The sequence below is a fragment of the Lethenteron reissneri genome, chromosome 48 (assembly GCF_015708825.2).
Source record: "Lethenteron reissneri isolate LAM-NWPU_2019-01 chromosome 48, ASM1570882v1, whole genome shotgun sequence".
In the NCBI taxonomy this organism is placed as follows: domain Eukaryota; kingdom Metazoa; phylum Chordata; class Hyperoartia; order Petromyzontiformes; family Petromyzontidae; genus Lethenteron; species Lethenteron reissneri.
Genome location: NC_083826.1, coordinates 7,176,469 through 7,195,159, shown reverse-complemented (window position 1 = coordinate 7,195,159; position 18,691 = coordinate 7,176,469). Strand labels below are relative to the sequence as shown.

The 18,691-nt window shown below is 48.3% G+C and overlaps 1 protein-coding gene across 1 annotated transcript in view; it reads right to left on the bottom strand.

Moving 5' to 3' along the window:
- Nucleotides 1-18,691, bottom strand: part of LOC133354621 (BMP/retinoic acid-inducible neural-specific protein 1-like) — a 115,574-nt gene that overhangs the window by 59,202 nt on the left and 37,681 nt on the right. The window contains exons 2-3 of the mRNA XM_061571619.1: nucleotides 14,299-14,687; nucleotides 4,501-4,691 (exon numbers count right to left, since the gene is read on the bottom strand). Coding sequence (XP_061427603.1) covers nucleotides 4,501-4,691; nucleotides 14,299-14,642 — 535 coding nt within the window. The 5' untranslated portion in view covers nucleotides 14,643-14,687. The remainder of the gene's footprint in view (nucleotides 1-4,500; nucleotides 4,692-14,298; nucleotides 14,688-18,691) is intronic.

Genomic DNA, 18,691 nt, shown 5'->3' with positions numbered 1-18,691 from the left:
CTTAAATCCGAGTGAGACCGTCCTGGGTCATCCGGTGCCAATGCTCCTATCGGGCATGACCATAAAACAAATGAGAGAGCTATGCAGCGCAGCGCAACCACCAAAACCTGCTCAAGTAGATAATAATTGCTGCTAGTATTTATGATTTCAAATCAATGATTGTATGCATTTTCTCGGTTGCGAAATATACATTTGGGATTGAGGCATCAATTCAAATTAGCAACGTATGCTCTAATGGAACTCGGTGAGAGAAATGATGTCATTGAATTTTTTTTCTAAATAGGTAACCAAATAAATCGATAAACACTGTACGTACACTTGGCTCCGCAAATGCACTTGGTATTGGCAGGCCTCACCACAGAGGTAGGATGGGATAATGGCAGGGACGCACACCCACAATAGCAAAGCCCTGTCCGTTTTTCGAGAAGAAGTGATTTATAATGACACGTTGTCTGACGTTGGACTACAGTCATCACAAAATACAAACCGGGAGTTTCAGCATTCATGGACAAAAAACGGATGCGCCAAATACTGAGATAATATTCAGATATGAATGATTTGAACACGAAAGAACGAGTGACTCTAACATAAAAATTCAAGTTAATCTCTCCCATCGCTATCTTTGCTGCCCCCCCCCCCGACACATCCCGCTACTTCCCTGTCTCTTGACTACATCTCTCTAATTTCATGACGTAGCAGGCTCATCTTTGTCTCTCGTTTCTAATCTCACTACATCTCTCTCCCTTGATGATATCTCACATTTCACTCCACTTCTGTCTCATCCGCATCTCTCTTCTCTCATCTCAAATTTAGTTTTCTCTCTCTCATCTTTACACTTCTCCATCAATTTGTCAGTGTCCCTTTTACCATTTCAATTCTGGGATTATAAATTGAAAGTGGGGGGGGGGGGGGTAGCCACAGAAAATGATTTCTGCGTCTGGCCCCTACAGGACAGCAGAGACCACTGATCGCTACAGTTTGATTCACGTTTGTATCTTTGTTTTGTATTCGATGAGCATCACAGATTTCTAACAGGAACTCGACCTCTTATGGGACTTTAAACTCTGGGTCAAGTGATTGCTACTGCCACCGACACTGCAAGGTTTTCATTGTTTTCCAATCACGATCGGTGCGCAATGACCCGATTAGCATTCATACAAACATCGCTCGGGTAAATACGGATAGACAGACCGAAGGGGTGTTTAATCTGAATGGGAATTATTCACGTGGAAAATTGTGCTTTTTATCAGTCCGTAAACGCAAGGGGTATATATCGATGCATCAATCTGCCGATTAACATCGATTCGTACGTCGAGCGGTGGCACAACGGTTAGCATGCTGCACTACGAACCCCGGTCGCCTGGGTTTGATATGGAATCCCGCTGGTCCTGGGCGCCCCCCCCCCACCCTCTATCACCAACCTGCGCTGACCAGTGTGATGAATTATGGTCAAACTATTTCAATAACCAACGCAGGATGGGAGGCGTCCATCCGGTATTTTATTGTAAATCATTAAAAAAAATTATAGAAGCAATAGCAATGATAATAATAATACTACAGATGGAAAACAGTTAGGGTGGGAGAAAACACGTGACCCGAGACCTTCCTCTTAACCGGACAACACAGCGAGGTGAGATGTAGAAATCTCCTTCTGCACGTACATACGTTCAACCTCTTTCGCACCGCACGTAGCCAATCGTGCCAATTGGAGGTGCGGGGGAAAGAACCTCTCGAGCAAACACAGCTAGAAAGGTCATCAAGCCGATGCAATTGATGACATCACACCTCACGGCCGCTCCCTCTCTCGCTGGCAAATCCCTGCCGGCTGTTACACAATTGACGTGGCCAAGCCGGAGGTGCGTTTGCCACTCGTCGCGGGGAGGTTCACAGTTCGAAGCCGGCAGGCCGTCCCGATCAATACCGCAACAATACTGCGTGCCGTCTGTTTCGCAGAGGACGTCAAAGATCCAGTGATGTAATTCGCAAGGAGGAGGCCATTGTGTGCCGGCGTCATGGTTCATATTTTGCCCAATTTTTTTTTCAGAATTACCCCGCAGATGACTCAATTAGGATTATACATGGCAATCCTCGGCCCCCAACTGCGAAAACCTGGCATGACCGACAGCCACCCCATCCCCCTTAGCGGAAAATTTTCACGGGCAGTTTATATAAGACCACTCTTCAAGTCTCATCGTCACGACCGTCTGGCTTTTGGACTGCCGCTGGGTCTCTGATCTCTGGGTTGCCACTCCAGTCAATGTCTCAGTCGCGGTAACATTCCCTCCTCCATCCTGCCCACATGTCCCATCCATCACGACGTCTTCTTATTCCTGATGAAATATGCAGCAATTCTCCTTGCCTTGCTCTGTTGTGAACTTCCAAGTTGCTTACCCTCTCCGACCATGACTTTCTTATCTCAGCTGACAGACGTAACTGATATATTGCATGCCTCTTCTCTTTGGAGGCGAGCATTGGTGGACGACACAGAGATGAGTGAAACCCCCAAACCAGCTGGGCTGTGAGGTGACACCAAGAGTAAAGGTGCAGTCCTGCAATTGCTTTGCCCACGCGACTGCTGGTGGAAGGGCCTCCACTAGAGGGAGCTTTAGAGAGCCACTCCTGTCTTCCATCCTGGCCAGATATCTTGGATGAGGTGCAGGTACCTGAACTTAATCGCACCACACGTGACCTGCCGATCACCGAAATGTGGTGGCCCCATTTATACCGCTGGGTGGACAGAGCCAGGTTTAAATAATGAAGTTGCACCACCATAGCAGCTGCCACGCCAGGAGACAGAACCGGCAACTTTTGTATTGCAAGCCCAGCGTGCAAACTATCACCACAAGGAAGCATCCCCATGGCTATAATAAGTTGATTTAATTAATCTGCGTTGAGCTTCCAGTGCTATCGCCTCGTACCTGTGGGTTTTCTCTCAGCACTTTGCATTACTCCCACGTGACAAATGCTCATTCATAAAAAATAATCCGGGTGTCTATTGCAGTCTTTAGATTCAGTGAGGCTTTCCTAGGCACATCATCATCATCATCAAAGTGCATGGTCAATCCACTGCTGGATGAAGGCTTCCCATAGCCGCCGCCACCTTTTACGATCCTGCGATGTAACGGTCCACGTAGCGCCCGCACACAACCAGATTTCGTCGCTCCATCTCGTCAGCGTACGTCCGGCCGGTCGCAATCATTATTTTTGAAAATTATCGATAGAACAAAACCAGAAGGGGTGGTGGACCCATGAACACATTCACATATTTTACTCTCTCTGTCCAGAGCCAATGCTCAGATGACCTAGATGGGACCCAGGCCAAATCGACTTCAATGGGCACAATTCACGTGCTGGCAGAGGGCCAATTAAACCTGGCAGAAGCAGATGGCCATTAGTTCTGCCAGGCTTGAAGGAGGTTGCATTTCAAAAAAACACACAAACAGCTCTTATCTCGTGGCGTATACCTGCCTGTGCTGCCTGCCCCGGGCGGTGCGAGCTGAGATTGAAGCTTCGTTCATGAGAAGACCCATACACACGGTGGCCCAAAAGTCAGGACACATAGGGTTATTTAATGTATTTTAACAGTGGCATGAAAAAAAATTGTCAAGGCGCTCTTCCTTCTCCCTCCCAGCTTAAATAGACGCTCCAAGCCTAGGACATGTCATTCAGACTCTGTCTTATCGACAGACATGTTCTTCACCTGAGGACGGCTGCTTGCGTTGTGGCCGAAAAGTCGTGAGAATTATTTTATTATGTTTTATTTTTATTATTTTATTACTTCCCTTCTACGTGACTTTACCGAAAGAACCAAGAAGATGAATCCCTGCAGTCACGAAAGCTTTAAATCGAAAAATATCATTATTGTTCATTCTCTAAGTTCATATTATATCGCTTATCATTTTTTCTATTTTTCCATCTTCCTTTTCAGACGACGTTTAAAAGTGCCAATGCAATTGGCTGAAGACGAACGAGTGCAATTGTTTTTTTTATGGATCAGAACAAGAATCTTTATCCGTACCGGTGGAAATCCGATGCTAACGACGGCAGTGCTAAAGACGGTGAAGGAGGCAGTGATTGGGGTTGAGATGTAAAGCAAGGGGCGGGGGGAGGTGGGAGAGCGAATGGGGAGGAGATGGATGAGCGGGAGTGGGAAGAACGCACTCGTACTGGGGGTGGTGGGTGTGATGAGAAATGGGAGGTGACGAGCTTGTGAGGAAGGTGGGTTGGGGGGGTGCGGTGTGGGGGGACTGGGTGAGGTTAGAAGATTGACGTCGAGGTGCGATCGGCGGATGCGTTGAGCTCACGCCGCGAAGGGAAAAGTTGGCCCAGATGAGCACCTCCGACTAGCAGCTCTGATGAGCACGGTTGGCTACGTACAGTGCGAAAAACAGTTCAACATACATACACATACATACCAATGCCCCGACGCTCAAAACTGATCAGGAACTTCGCCCTTTGATACCGAGAAGGGGGGGGGGGGGGCGGCGGTGGCGCCGTTACCTCCGAGCGTGGCGGAGAGCAGGACGTGCGTGCCGTAGCGCCGGATGAGCCCGTCGGTGAGCTGCTGCGCCGACGGCCGGCGGCCGAGCCGGCGCAGCGTCTGCAGGAACTCTGGGGCGAGGCCCACGTGGGCGCCCAGACCCTCCTGCCGGCCGATCGCCACGTTGTTCACCCTCCATCGCGCAAACTCCCTGCATGTGACGGACGCGCACGCACAAACGCATGTGGGTCACCGTACTCAGCTGCTAACGACTGCTTTTTGTGGTTATTTTTTTGTAAATCCCCCGTGCCCCCTCTGTCCAGCCAGCGGTATAAAAAGGTACCAACACAGGTTGTCGATTGGCAAGTCGTAATGCCATAACGCCTTTCCTCTGTGGGGCACTGTTTTTCGCTTGCGTGCAGCATCTACAGTACATTGAGATGCAGCCACGGTTGCATTGGTTAGCGCGCTGGACTTGCAATCCAGAGGTCGCCGGTTCGATTTCGCCTCCATGCGTGACAGTCGAAACAATCGGCAATTTTCGTAAATACCCCAAACCTCCTCCATCCGGCCAGAGGTATAAATGGGTACCGCCAGAGGCAGTCGATCGGCAAGTCTTGTGCGGTGAGTGGGTGGGTGGGTGGGGTAAACTGTGGGTAATCCCACCTCTTCCGTGGAGTGGAAGATGAGGCCAAAATACCCTTAAGAGGAGGCCAACATAGCTTCCTTAGTGGAGGCCCTTCTGGCAGCAGTGGCGTTAGCAAGCAAGTCTGGCCACTTGTTATCGCACACTCTTGTGAGTCCGGCCCATCACAAATTCGCGTTGATCTCAATTGAAACTCATTTCTTCTAAACTGAAAACTAATTTCTTTTGAATTGCTTTTTGTGTTTGGTTTGTTGTCCTTCACCCCACCTCCGATAAGCATCATTGGCTACGTACGGTGTGAAATAAATTCAACATACATACGGGATCTGCACGTACAGCAGAGATCCACGATATGGCCTGCTGCAAGTATGGCCACGTGTGCACACACAAATATAGAGATCTCCTATGTAGCCTTTAACAGACTGTGGCCGCAAGTACTGTTGGCGAGCACCTATGAATGCCAGCATGGCACACAAGGGGGTGGGTGGCCAGCGGTATTGATCGGGCCTTTGTCTACCCAGTACTGATGTTTGACATATCACACCGGGTACTCGCTTAAAATGAGAAAATATTGAGAAAGAAACCTACAACATATCAACTCTGATTTTTTTGTAAAAATGTGCTTTCTTTTGTTTAATTGTATTGATACAATCTGGCATACATGCAAATACGAATTAGGTTCATGATTTTTTGCTCACAGAGATAATGGTCCCGTTTAGCCAGTTGCCCATCTATCTTGCGAGGGAGATCAGTGGCACAAGGACACAGCAGCAGTAACAACATCAACAAAAAATAAAGACAAAAAACGTTAATATTGCAGAGCACAAGTACAGGATCCTTCGGGAATAGTGCACAAGTAACAAACGAGGTCTTTGAATATACATGCAAATAAAGTCCACAAAATATATAAAATTAAACGGATATTAGGAAGCCACTGGAGCTATGCACTTCTAACTCGAGATTGGAAACTAATTTCTTTTTAGTTTAGTTTATTCTCCTTCCACCGCACCTCCGATTAGCACGGTTGTCTACGTACAGTGCGAAAGAAGGTCAACACACGCACAGTTACATACGTTACCAATCGACCAAAGTCAGATGCCCTTTTATAGGCACTCCATTAATGACTGCAGTTCCCATGGCCGTCGCAGGGAGAGAGACGTGAATCCGAATGGGCAATCACTTCCCACACACCACCAACTGCACTTTGTTGATCAAAATGAAAAAGAAAAAAAATCCATGCACACTCTATTCCACTCTTTTAAGCCTCAAGGGAATCTTGGATTTTTTTTTTCTCTCTCTCTTCGTCTTTGACCACCCCGTTACCCTCTTTTGCTAATAGCGGGTCTGGCAATTTCAATCTAAGCGGAGAATCCCACGCTGCGCCGGAATGACATTTACCATTGACAGGCCTGTCTGTATAAACCCTCCAAGTGGAATTGATGGATTTGTCCTCCCCCAATTAGTGCCGGTCCACTAAGGGCCGGATTAAAACCGTCCAAACTCATTTCCCTTGTGTCCCCAACAGCTGTCAGCGAAAGGACACCTACGTCCCATTAGACCGAACGGGAGTTGAACCCGGGTACAAAAGGTTGAGGAGGCTAAGGCCACAAAAACGGATTGCGTCTCCGCGCGTCTGTTCATTTTTAATTTACTGTAGCCGCAGGCCCCCTGGCCGCGGGATTGGTCGGCGGTCACCGGTGGAATATCCACGGGCTCGTGCGAGAGGAGGCGGTGATCTCGGCTGCGAGTGCTCGATACAAGGCAGCAAGGCAGCCGCTCGCGACGGCTTGGGACGTTCCTCCAGTTGCTCGCGTGATCTTCGATAAGTTGCATTCAATCCGAATTGTAGGAATCCGAACCGTGATTCTGCTGCGACTTGGTCAACTCGCAGCGACACGCGGGTCTTAATACACCGGTTGTGAAGACATTTATTTCTTCATTTTCTTAAACAAATTCACGTTATCTGTAGTAGTAGTGGTATTTATGGTGCTTGCATCTTAACTTACACTTGTATTCTGCTGGATGCGTCGCACCAATCGCTTCCCCCTGCCACTAACTTTGGCTGCGCGGCACGCTCTCCGCTGTTTTGCTTTTGCATAAGATGAGATTTTTTTTCATTGCGATTTTGTAAAAACTACAATTTTTCGTGATGTACACCTTAACCTCGTAGATGATGCGTGGATGATGGCGATTGCGATTCAGTTTAATATACAGTATACAAGATCCACAACCGATTAAATGAGTACATCCGTGAGAGCGAAACTTAAAATCAGACCATTTGCTGTGCGGCTCTGCGCCGTGTTTCAATGCGGTACACCGTGTCGTTCGACACGGTGTCCGACGTTTCTCTCCGCGTGCTTTGAGCTTCTGCAGTGACTTAATTATCCACGTGCTGGGAGCTTCTCCAACTGAAGCAACTCATCGTAGGTTGCACCTCCGATTAGCACGGGTTGGCTACGTACGGTGCGAAAGAAGTTCAACATGATACAGGCGGGAGACACATCCCAAGGCGTGCTACACGGCCAGCTCGTTATGCCACGCGCATTTCTGCCTTCTCTCAAATTAGCCGGTAGATATATGTACGTGTATATATTGTTGTGAACGTGTGGCTGAATTGATTCAGTTCCTAATGAAGCTCTAAGCACGTGGGGCTAAACGTCGGACATCGTGGCGCGCAACACGCGGTAGCAAACCTGGAAACACAGATGTGAGAGCGAGGCATGAAATCACACCGCACACGCGACCACAAATGGAGTTTACCTACACTCACGGAGAAAAACCCACACGACCACGGGGAGAGAGACACACAAACTCCAAAAGTACAGGCACCGTCAGGGTCGGGATTGAACCCAGGATCTCCTGCACACCAGGCGGGGTAGTTATCATCTCGCCAGCGTGAGCGCTTTTGTCAGAAGCGCGTTGGCGCTTAGCTAAACCCTTCCGGCGTGCGAGGACTCGAGCCGATAAGAGAGCGGAGGACTCCCCCCCTCCACATCTCCGGGAGCTTACGGCCGTTAGCGTCACGCGTGGATCGCACGCCCTTGAGACAACGGAACGCTGGGAAAGCGAATGTTACATCCCCGCGAGAGGAAAATAACGGAGTGGGGCCCTTCCCCCTAGGGGATCTGGAGCCACTACTCCATGACACCTGCATGGCCCCTGAAACAATAATGACGATGGCTTTATCGCATGAGATTAAAAAAAAAATGTAAACGTAAATGCTTTCATAAATTATAAAAAGCAAAAAAAAATTGGTCATAAATTTGACCCCAACGCTAATGACTTTAAAAATGGGGGTCGAGCAACTAATTAGTGTTTAATTGCATGGCTCATACCTCTAACGGTAATGGATTCTCTGCTTGCCTTGGCAATTGAGCCTATCTGTAATTGCATTAAAAGTTAAAAACACACCTCTCCTATTCAATGTGCGACGATTTACTTGTAAGTGAATTGCCCTTCGATGGCTTTTGATGCGAGATTGCTGATGTTAATTTAATCAATTTTTTTTTAAACACCCTCAACCCACCTCTTCCCTCCAGATATAAGTTAATGGATATTGGGAAAATTAAAACATTAACACGATGCCATCCTTGATGTCAACTTAAAGAGCACCTTTAAAATAGTCTGTATTATTCTACCCATATTAAAGCGCTTAAAAAAATAACTTCATTTTTTATGCTAAGAAGCGGGAAACATTATAAAAACATTCGACGTTGAAGATGCGACACACTGATGCGCGTGCAACGCCACAATACTAATAGTCGGGGCAGCAAGTGTGTTTAAGGCCTTTTTAAACGTAAGTGCATGAGATAATTACATTTTTGCAGTGTGCTTTGACGTACCGAAATTAATTGCTTGTCTGTGTATATTGAGCCAAACAGCCATGCATTAGTTATGTGTCTGCACAGCTAATGCCATCAAAGTACAGCTCCTGATTATAGACAGAGAATCATTTTCTCCAGAGCACGACCGTGGAATGGCAGTGCTGTTTTTTTGTTCTCTCTCGCCGCCTCCTTCCAATGTTAAACACGACACTCTGACATTAATGTACAATGTCGTACGTGTAAAAACTTATCAATGTTGTGAAATGCTAATGTTATTATCGAAGGCACTTAACCGAGCAAAAGGGGAGGGTTTTATCAATTTGCGGTGACGCAATGTGTGTGAGAGCGGGTCGTGTGGTGGTTATGTATGTGCGTTGAAGGTCTTTCGCACCGTACGTAGCCAATTGTGCAAATCGGAGGTGTGGGGGGCGGACAACCAATTAAACACAAAAATCAGTTTTAAATAAATGAGTTTAGATGTATGTATGTATGCTGCGCTACAAACCCAGTGACCCGAGTTCAATTCCCGCTCGCGGCCAACACCAGTGGTGATTATCTGAACCGGTACTGGGCCTCCCTTAGGTCGACTCAGCCTCAAATGAGTACCCAGTGCGGTGTGTAGTAAACATCGTCACTCAGGCGTGGTGCTGCTGGCCACCAACCCCCTCGTGTGACGTGCCGGCATTCATAGGTGCTACTCCGCTAACAGAACTTGCCCCAACAGTCTGCAAAGGCTGTATGAGGAACCTTTGTATGTGAGTATCCTACGAGCCTTGAGCGCTGTGCATCTCCATCGCGGGTGCTCAGCAAGCAATGAGAAAATCCACATTGCCTATGACGGGGGCACCAGTCTTGCATATAAAACTGTCAGAACGTTTGGTGATCGCGCCATTCTTATTGTGCAAGGCTATCTCACGAATGCAGGGTGCTATGTTTCACAGACTGTCGTAGCCTGCAGTAGTTGCACAGTACGTGACGATGTAGCTACATTGAGCTTTGCAAAAATTTGGTAATTTTGCATGTAATTTTTCAAACTGGGAAAATTTGGATCTTGGCACTTTTGTAATAACATCACGGAGGATATTTGACTTCTACCGTGAAGCAGACAGCGCGTTTGCGTTTTTTTCTTTCTCATTTTATTCATACATCCGCAGTATAAGATATTGACCGTCTCCAAGGTTAACTTACTGCCACGACAAAACGGTACTAGTTTTACTGACCCTGCAGGAGAGAAGGATGGGGTAAGTCGACCCAGCGGGCCAACATGTGAACCCTCAGCATTCACATTGGCGAGCCGGGCAACGCGGTCTATCGCAGGCCACCCGGATAGATAAATCAGAGCCGCGATGTACGTTCGCGCCTTGAACTTCTTTGGCACCATACAGTCGCCAACCGCGCCGATCCGGACTCGCTCGTTCTGGGGAGCGTGTAAATGCTGCGCTGGCGTGAGCACCCTCCCACGAATGAGGAGCAATGGGGGTTTTGGGCAGTGATTGCAGTTGCCAGCAAGCTGCGGCCTTGAGCTCGCGATGAAACTCTAAATCGTGCCTCGCACGAAAACATCGATTCGTGTCTCTCGTCGTTTGACGCAAGCAAAAAAAAAAATATCTGCCTGCAAGAAAAAAAAATCATCTTTCTCCAGCCCTAATCCCCGGCGAATCGATCGAAGCTTGCATTTTTTTTTGCTGAATATCTCCGCGACGGAATTGAATTCTTTAACGCCCACACCGTTTCTTTGTTGCGCGTGTGTTTCTCTCGCCGAAGCCTCGGCAGGACTACCCAGGCGCAAGATAGTAAACGACGCATTTGCGGTGGCGGCACAACGTGAACGCGGCGGAAATTCGCCTGCAACAAAGCAGAGCTCACTCCGAAGTTGTTTTGCTTTTCCTTGACGACGATCGCCAGCATTCCAAAACGGCGTCCATTGTCTTCAAAATGTTGAATGGGGCAAAAGCAGGAATACGTGTTTATTTATCTATCTAAATGGGACTATTTGATGTTGATTTTCATTGCAAGTTCAGGGCGAATAACGCCTTTACTCATGAAATGAAACCTCAGGGAAGGCTTCGATCCATAAAGCAATGAGACGATAACATTATGAATAGTTTGGAGAAACATAAAACCTTCAAAATATCAATGATGAACCAAATATTACATAAAGCAGCGGCTTCCAAACACCCGTCTTATCTTGCTCTTTACAGCATTGTCAAGCTTGCAAATATGCGCACTTAAAGATATCTTTATAACACTAGCCGCTTTGAAAAACACCACCTATCTGGAGCGCCACATGCCATCCAAACCTCCCCCCCCCCTTTGAGAAGACCAATTCAGATGATTTCATTGCAGAGAGACGCACCTCTGTGGCATTGTTAACTCGTTAACGTCCCCACAGCAAACGGTGAGGAAAATGTTCAAATTTCGCGTCAACAGCAGAGTGCTGATCGAGACGTCGCGTCAGCCCGAGAGTTGTTCGGAGGACGTGCGCCATCTGTGCGGCGTGACAATATTGGCTCTGCAATTCGCACGAGGGCCCAGGCATTTTGAGAATGAATGGAGTTGGGGGGGGGGGAGAGGAATTCCTAGAAAATCCGATGACCGAAAACTTTTCAAGCACGTCGGTAGCACCGAAGCCGACGTCCTGATTGCTCCTTTGACACGTTATAGACGTTCTGGGTAACGGAACGTACGCATGTTCATGACATCATCCAGGATATAGAATAAATAAGAATAAATAAGTGGGCTTTGGCAGAAAGCATCCCTAGAAGAAAAAAACTACGGACTATTTGTTTTTTCCCAGGTAAGGCCCACTGAGCTATGTAGCTATCGCGAATGATAGATCAACGAAGAGGCATATCACGTGCACATTTACAATAGCTGCCAAATACTCGAAATGATAGTCAACAGTAATAACGGAAGGAACGTGTCCAAAATCACGCCCACCGAGGAGACGCAGCGATGGAATCAACTTGCGTGCAGCTGCAAGGCGGATTATTATCACAGACTGGTGAGAGATTGATGGGGAAGCCTTCAACAAGCAAACATGGCTGACGATGATTACGATGCCAGAAGTCGGCTTTCTTTGGGCGAGTCTGGGTCCACGGTAGCTGGTATCCGATGGATCGGGTACCGTGAGGCACAGTTCAGGTTTGCTACGAAGAGCGGTCGCATGGCACCGTATGCTTAACGGTGCTGTATTGTACCGCATGGCTGAGCGGCCAAGATCTTTCAGTTATTTTATAGTGTCTCTGTACGTCATCTTGCATTTTGCCTTGTCCACACGCAATCGTGATCAATGTACACGCAGAATTCAACACGTATGGCTCAGAGCGCGAAAAGAAGGGACAGAAGTTAAGTGCTCATGGGCCAGTGTGCATTCCTCACATATTAATGACAGATTAAGTGTTTCACGATGAAGAACAGTGGCACAGTGCTTGGCACAACTCCGCTGTGAACCCGGTGACCCGAGTTAGAATCCTGGCTATGGATAACATCGGTGGCAAGGGATATCTGAACTCGCCAGCGGCATCTCGATCAATTGGTCAATCGCCGTCCTTTATTCAACTGGGTGGAAGCCAATTTAAATAATCTATTTTGCAAAGGAGATCTTACAACTTTAATTAGGCCAACGTGTGTGTGTCGTTTATTATTATTTTTTTTACTGAGCACGTGGCCTCTGCGACACCTTGCATCTGACATTCAATAATTACGAATGACCCTACGGACGCTGTCTTAATGTCTTGATATTCATCAGATAGCACGCTTTCAGCAATCCCCTGAAACATATACACGTGGGACGCAGTGGTGGAAGCACGGGTCAGTGCACCAAGCTATGAACCCGGCATCCCACGGTGATGAGATGTTATCTTCCTTGCCTGGTATGAGGGAGGTTGGGGGTTCGATCCCGACTCCGATGCCTGTTCTATATTTGGAGTTTGAATGTTCTCCCCGTGGTCGCGTGGATTTTTTCTTCTCCGGGTCCTCCGGTTTTTCCTTCCACATTTAGAGACATGCATTGAGATTATGAGATTTCTTTGGTGCTATAAATGTCCAAATGGTGGGCCACTATGTTTGTTGAGCTATCAATTGTGGCCAGATCGCCTCTGAAAAATAAGTCAATACCTCAGTGGGCTTTGAATGTGTATGGGTGGTTTGTTGACCTTTCATGAACTTTGCACTACCATCATGTTTTTTTTTCCTGCTTGTTGTTGTAACGTCCTTACCCGCCCTTACTGGACATCTGTGAAAACGAGCTTCATAGCTCATCGGATTCCTCCAGTATAAATAAATATTCTGATTCTGATCCCGACTTCAATTTCCGTCCATAATTGATCTCACCATTGGCGAGCAACGTCTGAAAACCGGTGCTCCCACCTTGCGCTTTCACCAAACCCCAACTAACAAGTGTGGTGAAGTATGGTCAAACAAGCCCCCGTGACCGACGGGGCCGTAGGGAGGCCTTCATCCAGCAGCGGATTGACAAAGAGCCACACACGCACACGTTCACTTCGAAATAGAAAAAAAACTAGGCACCGTGTGCCCAAGTCACGTGCCGCTATTCATAACGCGGCAAATAACTCGCAGAGATCACGCTGCAAAAGTTGAAAGTCTCAAAACCTTGCAATTACATTTCATGGAAATTTAATAGTGAAATGTTGCCCCTCAAATTCAGCTGCGCCCTTATCGGCGTAAGTGCAAGTCTTAGTTGGCGATACGTGTCGCTTCCAGCCCCTACCCCCCGTCACCATCCCCCCATGCGTCCCGTGCCTTGCCAAGATCTGCACGCAGGTGGCGCGAGGTCACGGCATTGACCCCTTGAATGTAAAACAATGATAATAATAATAATAAGAAACAACAACCATCATTCACAGCCGTACATCAAGGCACAGCTAGATTAAGACCTCCCGCTCGCACCATTGCCGTGGCGGTCTGTCATGGGGCACCCGCGGTGGCTAGGAGATGTTAACTACCTCGCTTGGTATACAGAAGGTCGTGGGTTCGATCCCTACCCTGACGCCTGCTGCTGTATATTTCGAGTTTGCGTGTCTCTCTCTCTCTCATCATCATCATCACGGTGGCTAGGAGATGTTAACTACCTCGCCTGGTGTACAGAAGGTCGTGGGTTCGATCCCGACCCTGACGCCTGCTGTATATTTAGAGTTTGCATGTTCTCCCCGTGGCCGCACGGATTTTTTCTCCGGGTCCTCTGATTTTCCCTCCACATTACGAAACAAGCGCTTAAGAATATTTGCCTCCCATGAATTTCCACACGATAAGCCACTTCGTTGCGCTATCATTCGTGGGGCCAAGTCGCTTCTATCGTCGAAGCCCCGGGATGCCGCGTTGCCCACCTGTGTATGCGGTAGCGGGTGGTGAAACCCTGGCGGTAGCAGTCGCTGAAGTAGGAATATTCCGGAGCGTGGTGGAACGGCCCTCTCTCGGCCAGGAGCCATGACAGAGGCTCCGTGCCGCCACCTCTCAACTGCTGCTGCTGCAGCTGCTGCTGCTGCTGTTGCTGCTGTTGCGACACCTGCTGCAGCTGCTTTGGCTGCTGCTGCTGCTGCTGAGAAAGGGAATGCAAAATTCTGGAGGCTGGTCCAGGTCCGATGGCCTGCGAGGGCAAGGCCAGCCAGGGCTCAGCGATCCAGGGCCCCAGCAGCAGCCAGCAGAGGAGGTCAAACGGACGCCGGCGCATCCTTCCCGACGGCGACCGCGCGCCTTCATTCTCGCACCATCGTCCCTGCACGCGTCACGACAACAACGACGACTACGATGACGACGACGGTGACGACGACAGACTACGTTAGTAACGCGCCCGTGACGTAAACAAGCGTACCGGAGCGCAGAATTACATGCAAAGAGCAGTAGGGAACGGGAGAGAACTATGAAGGGTAGGAACTGCTTTTCGTGTTTAGTTTGTTGTCCTTCCCCCGCACCTCCGATTAGCAGGGTTGGCTACGTAGGGTGCTAAAGAAGTTCAACATACATACATATATACGTAAGGAACACACTCATCCATTCGCTCACCCACTCAGTCACCCACTGACGCACCCACCCACTCACCCACGCACCCACATACTCACTCATTCAACAACAACAGCTTAAATTTACGATGCACTCGTGACTATGCCGAACATTTCAGAGAGCAAATAATGTCTTGAAGAGGAACGGGAGAGTTGAACAAGGAAAACAGAGAACGGAAGCTATTACAATTATTTGTATTTTAGCAGGTGAGGCCCACTGAGCTATACTCTTTGGTTCTTTCAGTAAAGTCACGTAGGTAGAAATAAAATAAAATAAATCACGACGTTTTGAACGCAAGCTTTCGTCTTCAGGCGAGACAGTGAGATGGCCTTGATTAGAGAAACCAAGTGAGCTGAGTTAAGTACTGCTGAGGTAGTCTTGCGCGTGAATGGACGCAAGGTCTCGGACAGAAATCGGGCCAGTTTGTAGGTAGGTTGAGTTGATGGTGGAAACGATGGGCCGAAGTGGAGTCCCTTCTTTATGGATTTTTGGAAGACCATAGAATCTGGGTGGTCTAGCAGCTGAAGGTTTTAGGGAGAAAAATCGAACTAGTGATGATATTGTTGGTTTTTGTAGCCAGGCGATTGGTAGGATCTTTGTTGATTTGAGCTATATAGCTGTTTTTCAGTAGCGACCTGGCCACAAAAGAAAGCTCAACGAAATGGCTTATCATCACGTGGAAATGTATAGCGTCCAAATCACTCTAAATGCACTTTTCTAAATGTGGAGGGAAAAACCGGATGACCCAGAGAAAAAAAATCCACGCGACCGCGGGGAGAGAGACACGCAAACTACAAAATATACAGCATGCTTCTGGGTCGGGATCGATCCCACGACCTCCTGCACATCAAGCGAAGGCGGTAACATCTCGTGATGAAGGGGGCGGGGAGCACGGCTTTTAGTTTTTTGGGAGAGACTTGAAAGCACAGAGAGAGAGGGGGGGGGGGCGTCTGGGTGGGAGTCATCCCTGAGGCTAAAACAGCAGACACCGCCGGTCGACCAGCGGATCTTGGGAGCAAGGACGAATCCATAGCACATGGTTCGGTGCAACATTCGGAGAATACTGTAATATTATTTTCTGAAAGAAATATTTTTTTGGGGCCTTTGGAATATTCAACAAAGGCACAACCATCTCATTTCCTGTGCAGTTGTGCAGAGTCCCAGGGTCACTGGCAGGTGAGAATAGCAAAATGGGTTCTCAAATAAATATATAAGTAGAACAGGCAAAGCCGTTCCCTTCAGCAACGTGCAGCCACCTAAATCTCCGCGACGGGAAAGGCGATGAGAATCTGTGACTCAAGATTGCATTTTTTGCGCGATTGTTGCTGCTTATATCTTTGTTAACTCAAGCATAAAGTTCCCTGTTTCGTCGCAGTCACGTGAAGCCGCCACGGCGCAATGGTCAGACACACCGGGCCTGCGATCCAGAGGTCGCCCGGTTCGATTCCATCTCCCAAAAGGTGCGGCAGTTTCCTAACTCCCACCACCTCGGTCGCGACTCAGCGGTGTGAACGGATGCAGCGCGGTCGGTCAGTCGGTCGGTTGGCCGCGTGCGGAGGGCTAAAGTGTGGGTAACTCCAACCTCTTCCCAGCGTGGAAGAGTAGGCCAATAAAAAACAAATCTCCTCTAGCGAGGGCACCTCTGTAGGAGATCCCTACAGTGTGATGGCCCCTTTCTGCCACAGTGGCATGAAATAAGCAATTGCAGGGCTGCACCTTTCACCGCATTTGCTTTTCGTTTCCCTTTTGGCAAATATGTGAGCGTCCAAATCTCCGCAACGGAAAAGGAGATGGGAATGCGACCTGAGATTGCATTTTCGCGCGACCGCTGCTGCTCATTTCTTCGAACGATCACCTTCAAGGATAAAGTCCCGCCGTGTTGGTCACCACTTTGAGTTCGGCAGTGGTCGCGTGTCGCTTGTGTTTTAGCCACCATCTTATCCTGGCTCCAAGCCGAGACCAGGTCAACTCCGCGTGTAAATTTGTCTGATTGGCATGAGCCGAGTCAATCAGCTCGTGTGTTTTTTTAAGGAGCGGGTTAAAAAAAATAAAAAAATCCACAGTATTACAAGATTCAAAATGTTATCGATTGGTCCCAGATACCGTACGACCGTGTCATTAATCGCACAACGTTTTGATGAATGCGTCTTTTAATTTTAGAACATTTTATACCTTCTGTGCTCGTGAAAAAAAATTGACGTAAATATTTGACTTGAGTATCTTATACCGCATTTACAATGCCTGAAATGTAATACAGTGTTCTGGCGGTGCAATATTAGTTGCTTGCGTCTGTTAATTTTGTAACGCTTTCTCCAGATATGATGCATTGCTGTGAGTGGAGTGGTGACGTACCATCGTGTAAGCACAGCGACCTGAGTTCGATTTCCAGCCCAGGCTAACACCAGCTGCGAGTCATATTTAGAAACAACGACGGACCAGCGTGGCGAAGTATGGTCAAACAATCCCCACGACCAATACGGTGTGCGTAGGTAGGCCCGCATCAAGCAGCGGAACGAGAAATACATTTTGACAAATGCGCGTGACTAATCCAAAGGCGTACGAACTTTTGTCGTTGTTGTTGTTACAGGCTCACAATACCCAAAAGCCCAAGCAGGCAGTGACAAAAACAGCGCCACTGAAAGCGGAAATAGATTATCATTATTATTGAGCAAAGTCGCAAGGACTTGGGAGAAGAGACGATGGGAGGGAATTTCAACGTTGAGCGGCGCGAGGAAAGAAGCGGAGAGAGAGGGGCGAGCAGTGCGGTGGTCGAACACTTTGTGCGGATGACATGATCACGGTAGAACACTTTGACTCTCAGTAAGGTAACAGTCAACTAGTGAAGCACGCATGCCGAACTTCATTCGCGCCGTACGTAGTCAACCGTGCTCATCGAAGGTGCTGGTAGCTACACCACCCCAATGTGTGCCAACCAAGCCATAGCAGGGCCATGCTAACGGTCGTTGTTGCAGAATACCACAATGAGGATGCATCGACTGTCTACGCTCGTGTATGTATGTGGATCACGTGTGTGTGTGTGTGGATCACGTGTGTGTGGATCATGTGTGTGTGGATCACGTGTGTGTGTGTGGATCATGTGTGTGTGGATCACGTGTGTGTGTGTGGATCACGTGTGTGTGTGTGGATCATGTGTGTGTGGATCACGTGTGTGTGTGTGGATCACGTGTGTGTCTGTGTGTGGATCACGTGTGTGTCTGTGTGTGGACCACGTGTGTTGTGTGGATCACGTGCTTTGAGAAGTCATGTACCATGCTACAAACCCGGCGGCCCAAGTTCAATTCCCTGCCGCGGCTACCATCGGTGCCCTTCTTCTGTCGTCCGGCTGATGTAGATGCAGAGCATCAGCCACAATTTCACATTCCGGTGGTCAAGCCGGACAACCGTGTCAGGAGCAGCGGATGTGTCTCGCCTTCGTGTTTGTGGATCGGGCATTGCGACGTTACACGTTGTACGGTCTGCTCTGGATGCCCACAGTAGCACACTTGAGAGTTTTTAATTATCCATTTGTGCATCACGTATACCATCGGTGGTGATTATTGGAAACATGTCCTGGGCTTCCCCGAGGTCGAAACATCCTAAAATGAATAGCTGGTGTGGTGTGTAAGCATCTGCAGTGGTGGGACAATGATCGCTGGGCATGGTTTATTTATGTTCGTCGAACTTCTTTCGCACCGTACGTAGCCAACTGTGCTAATCGGT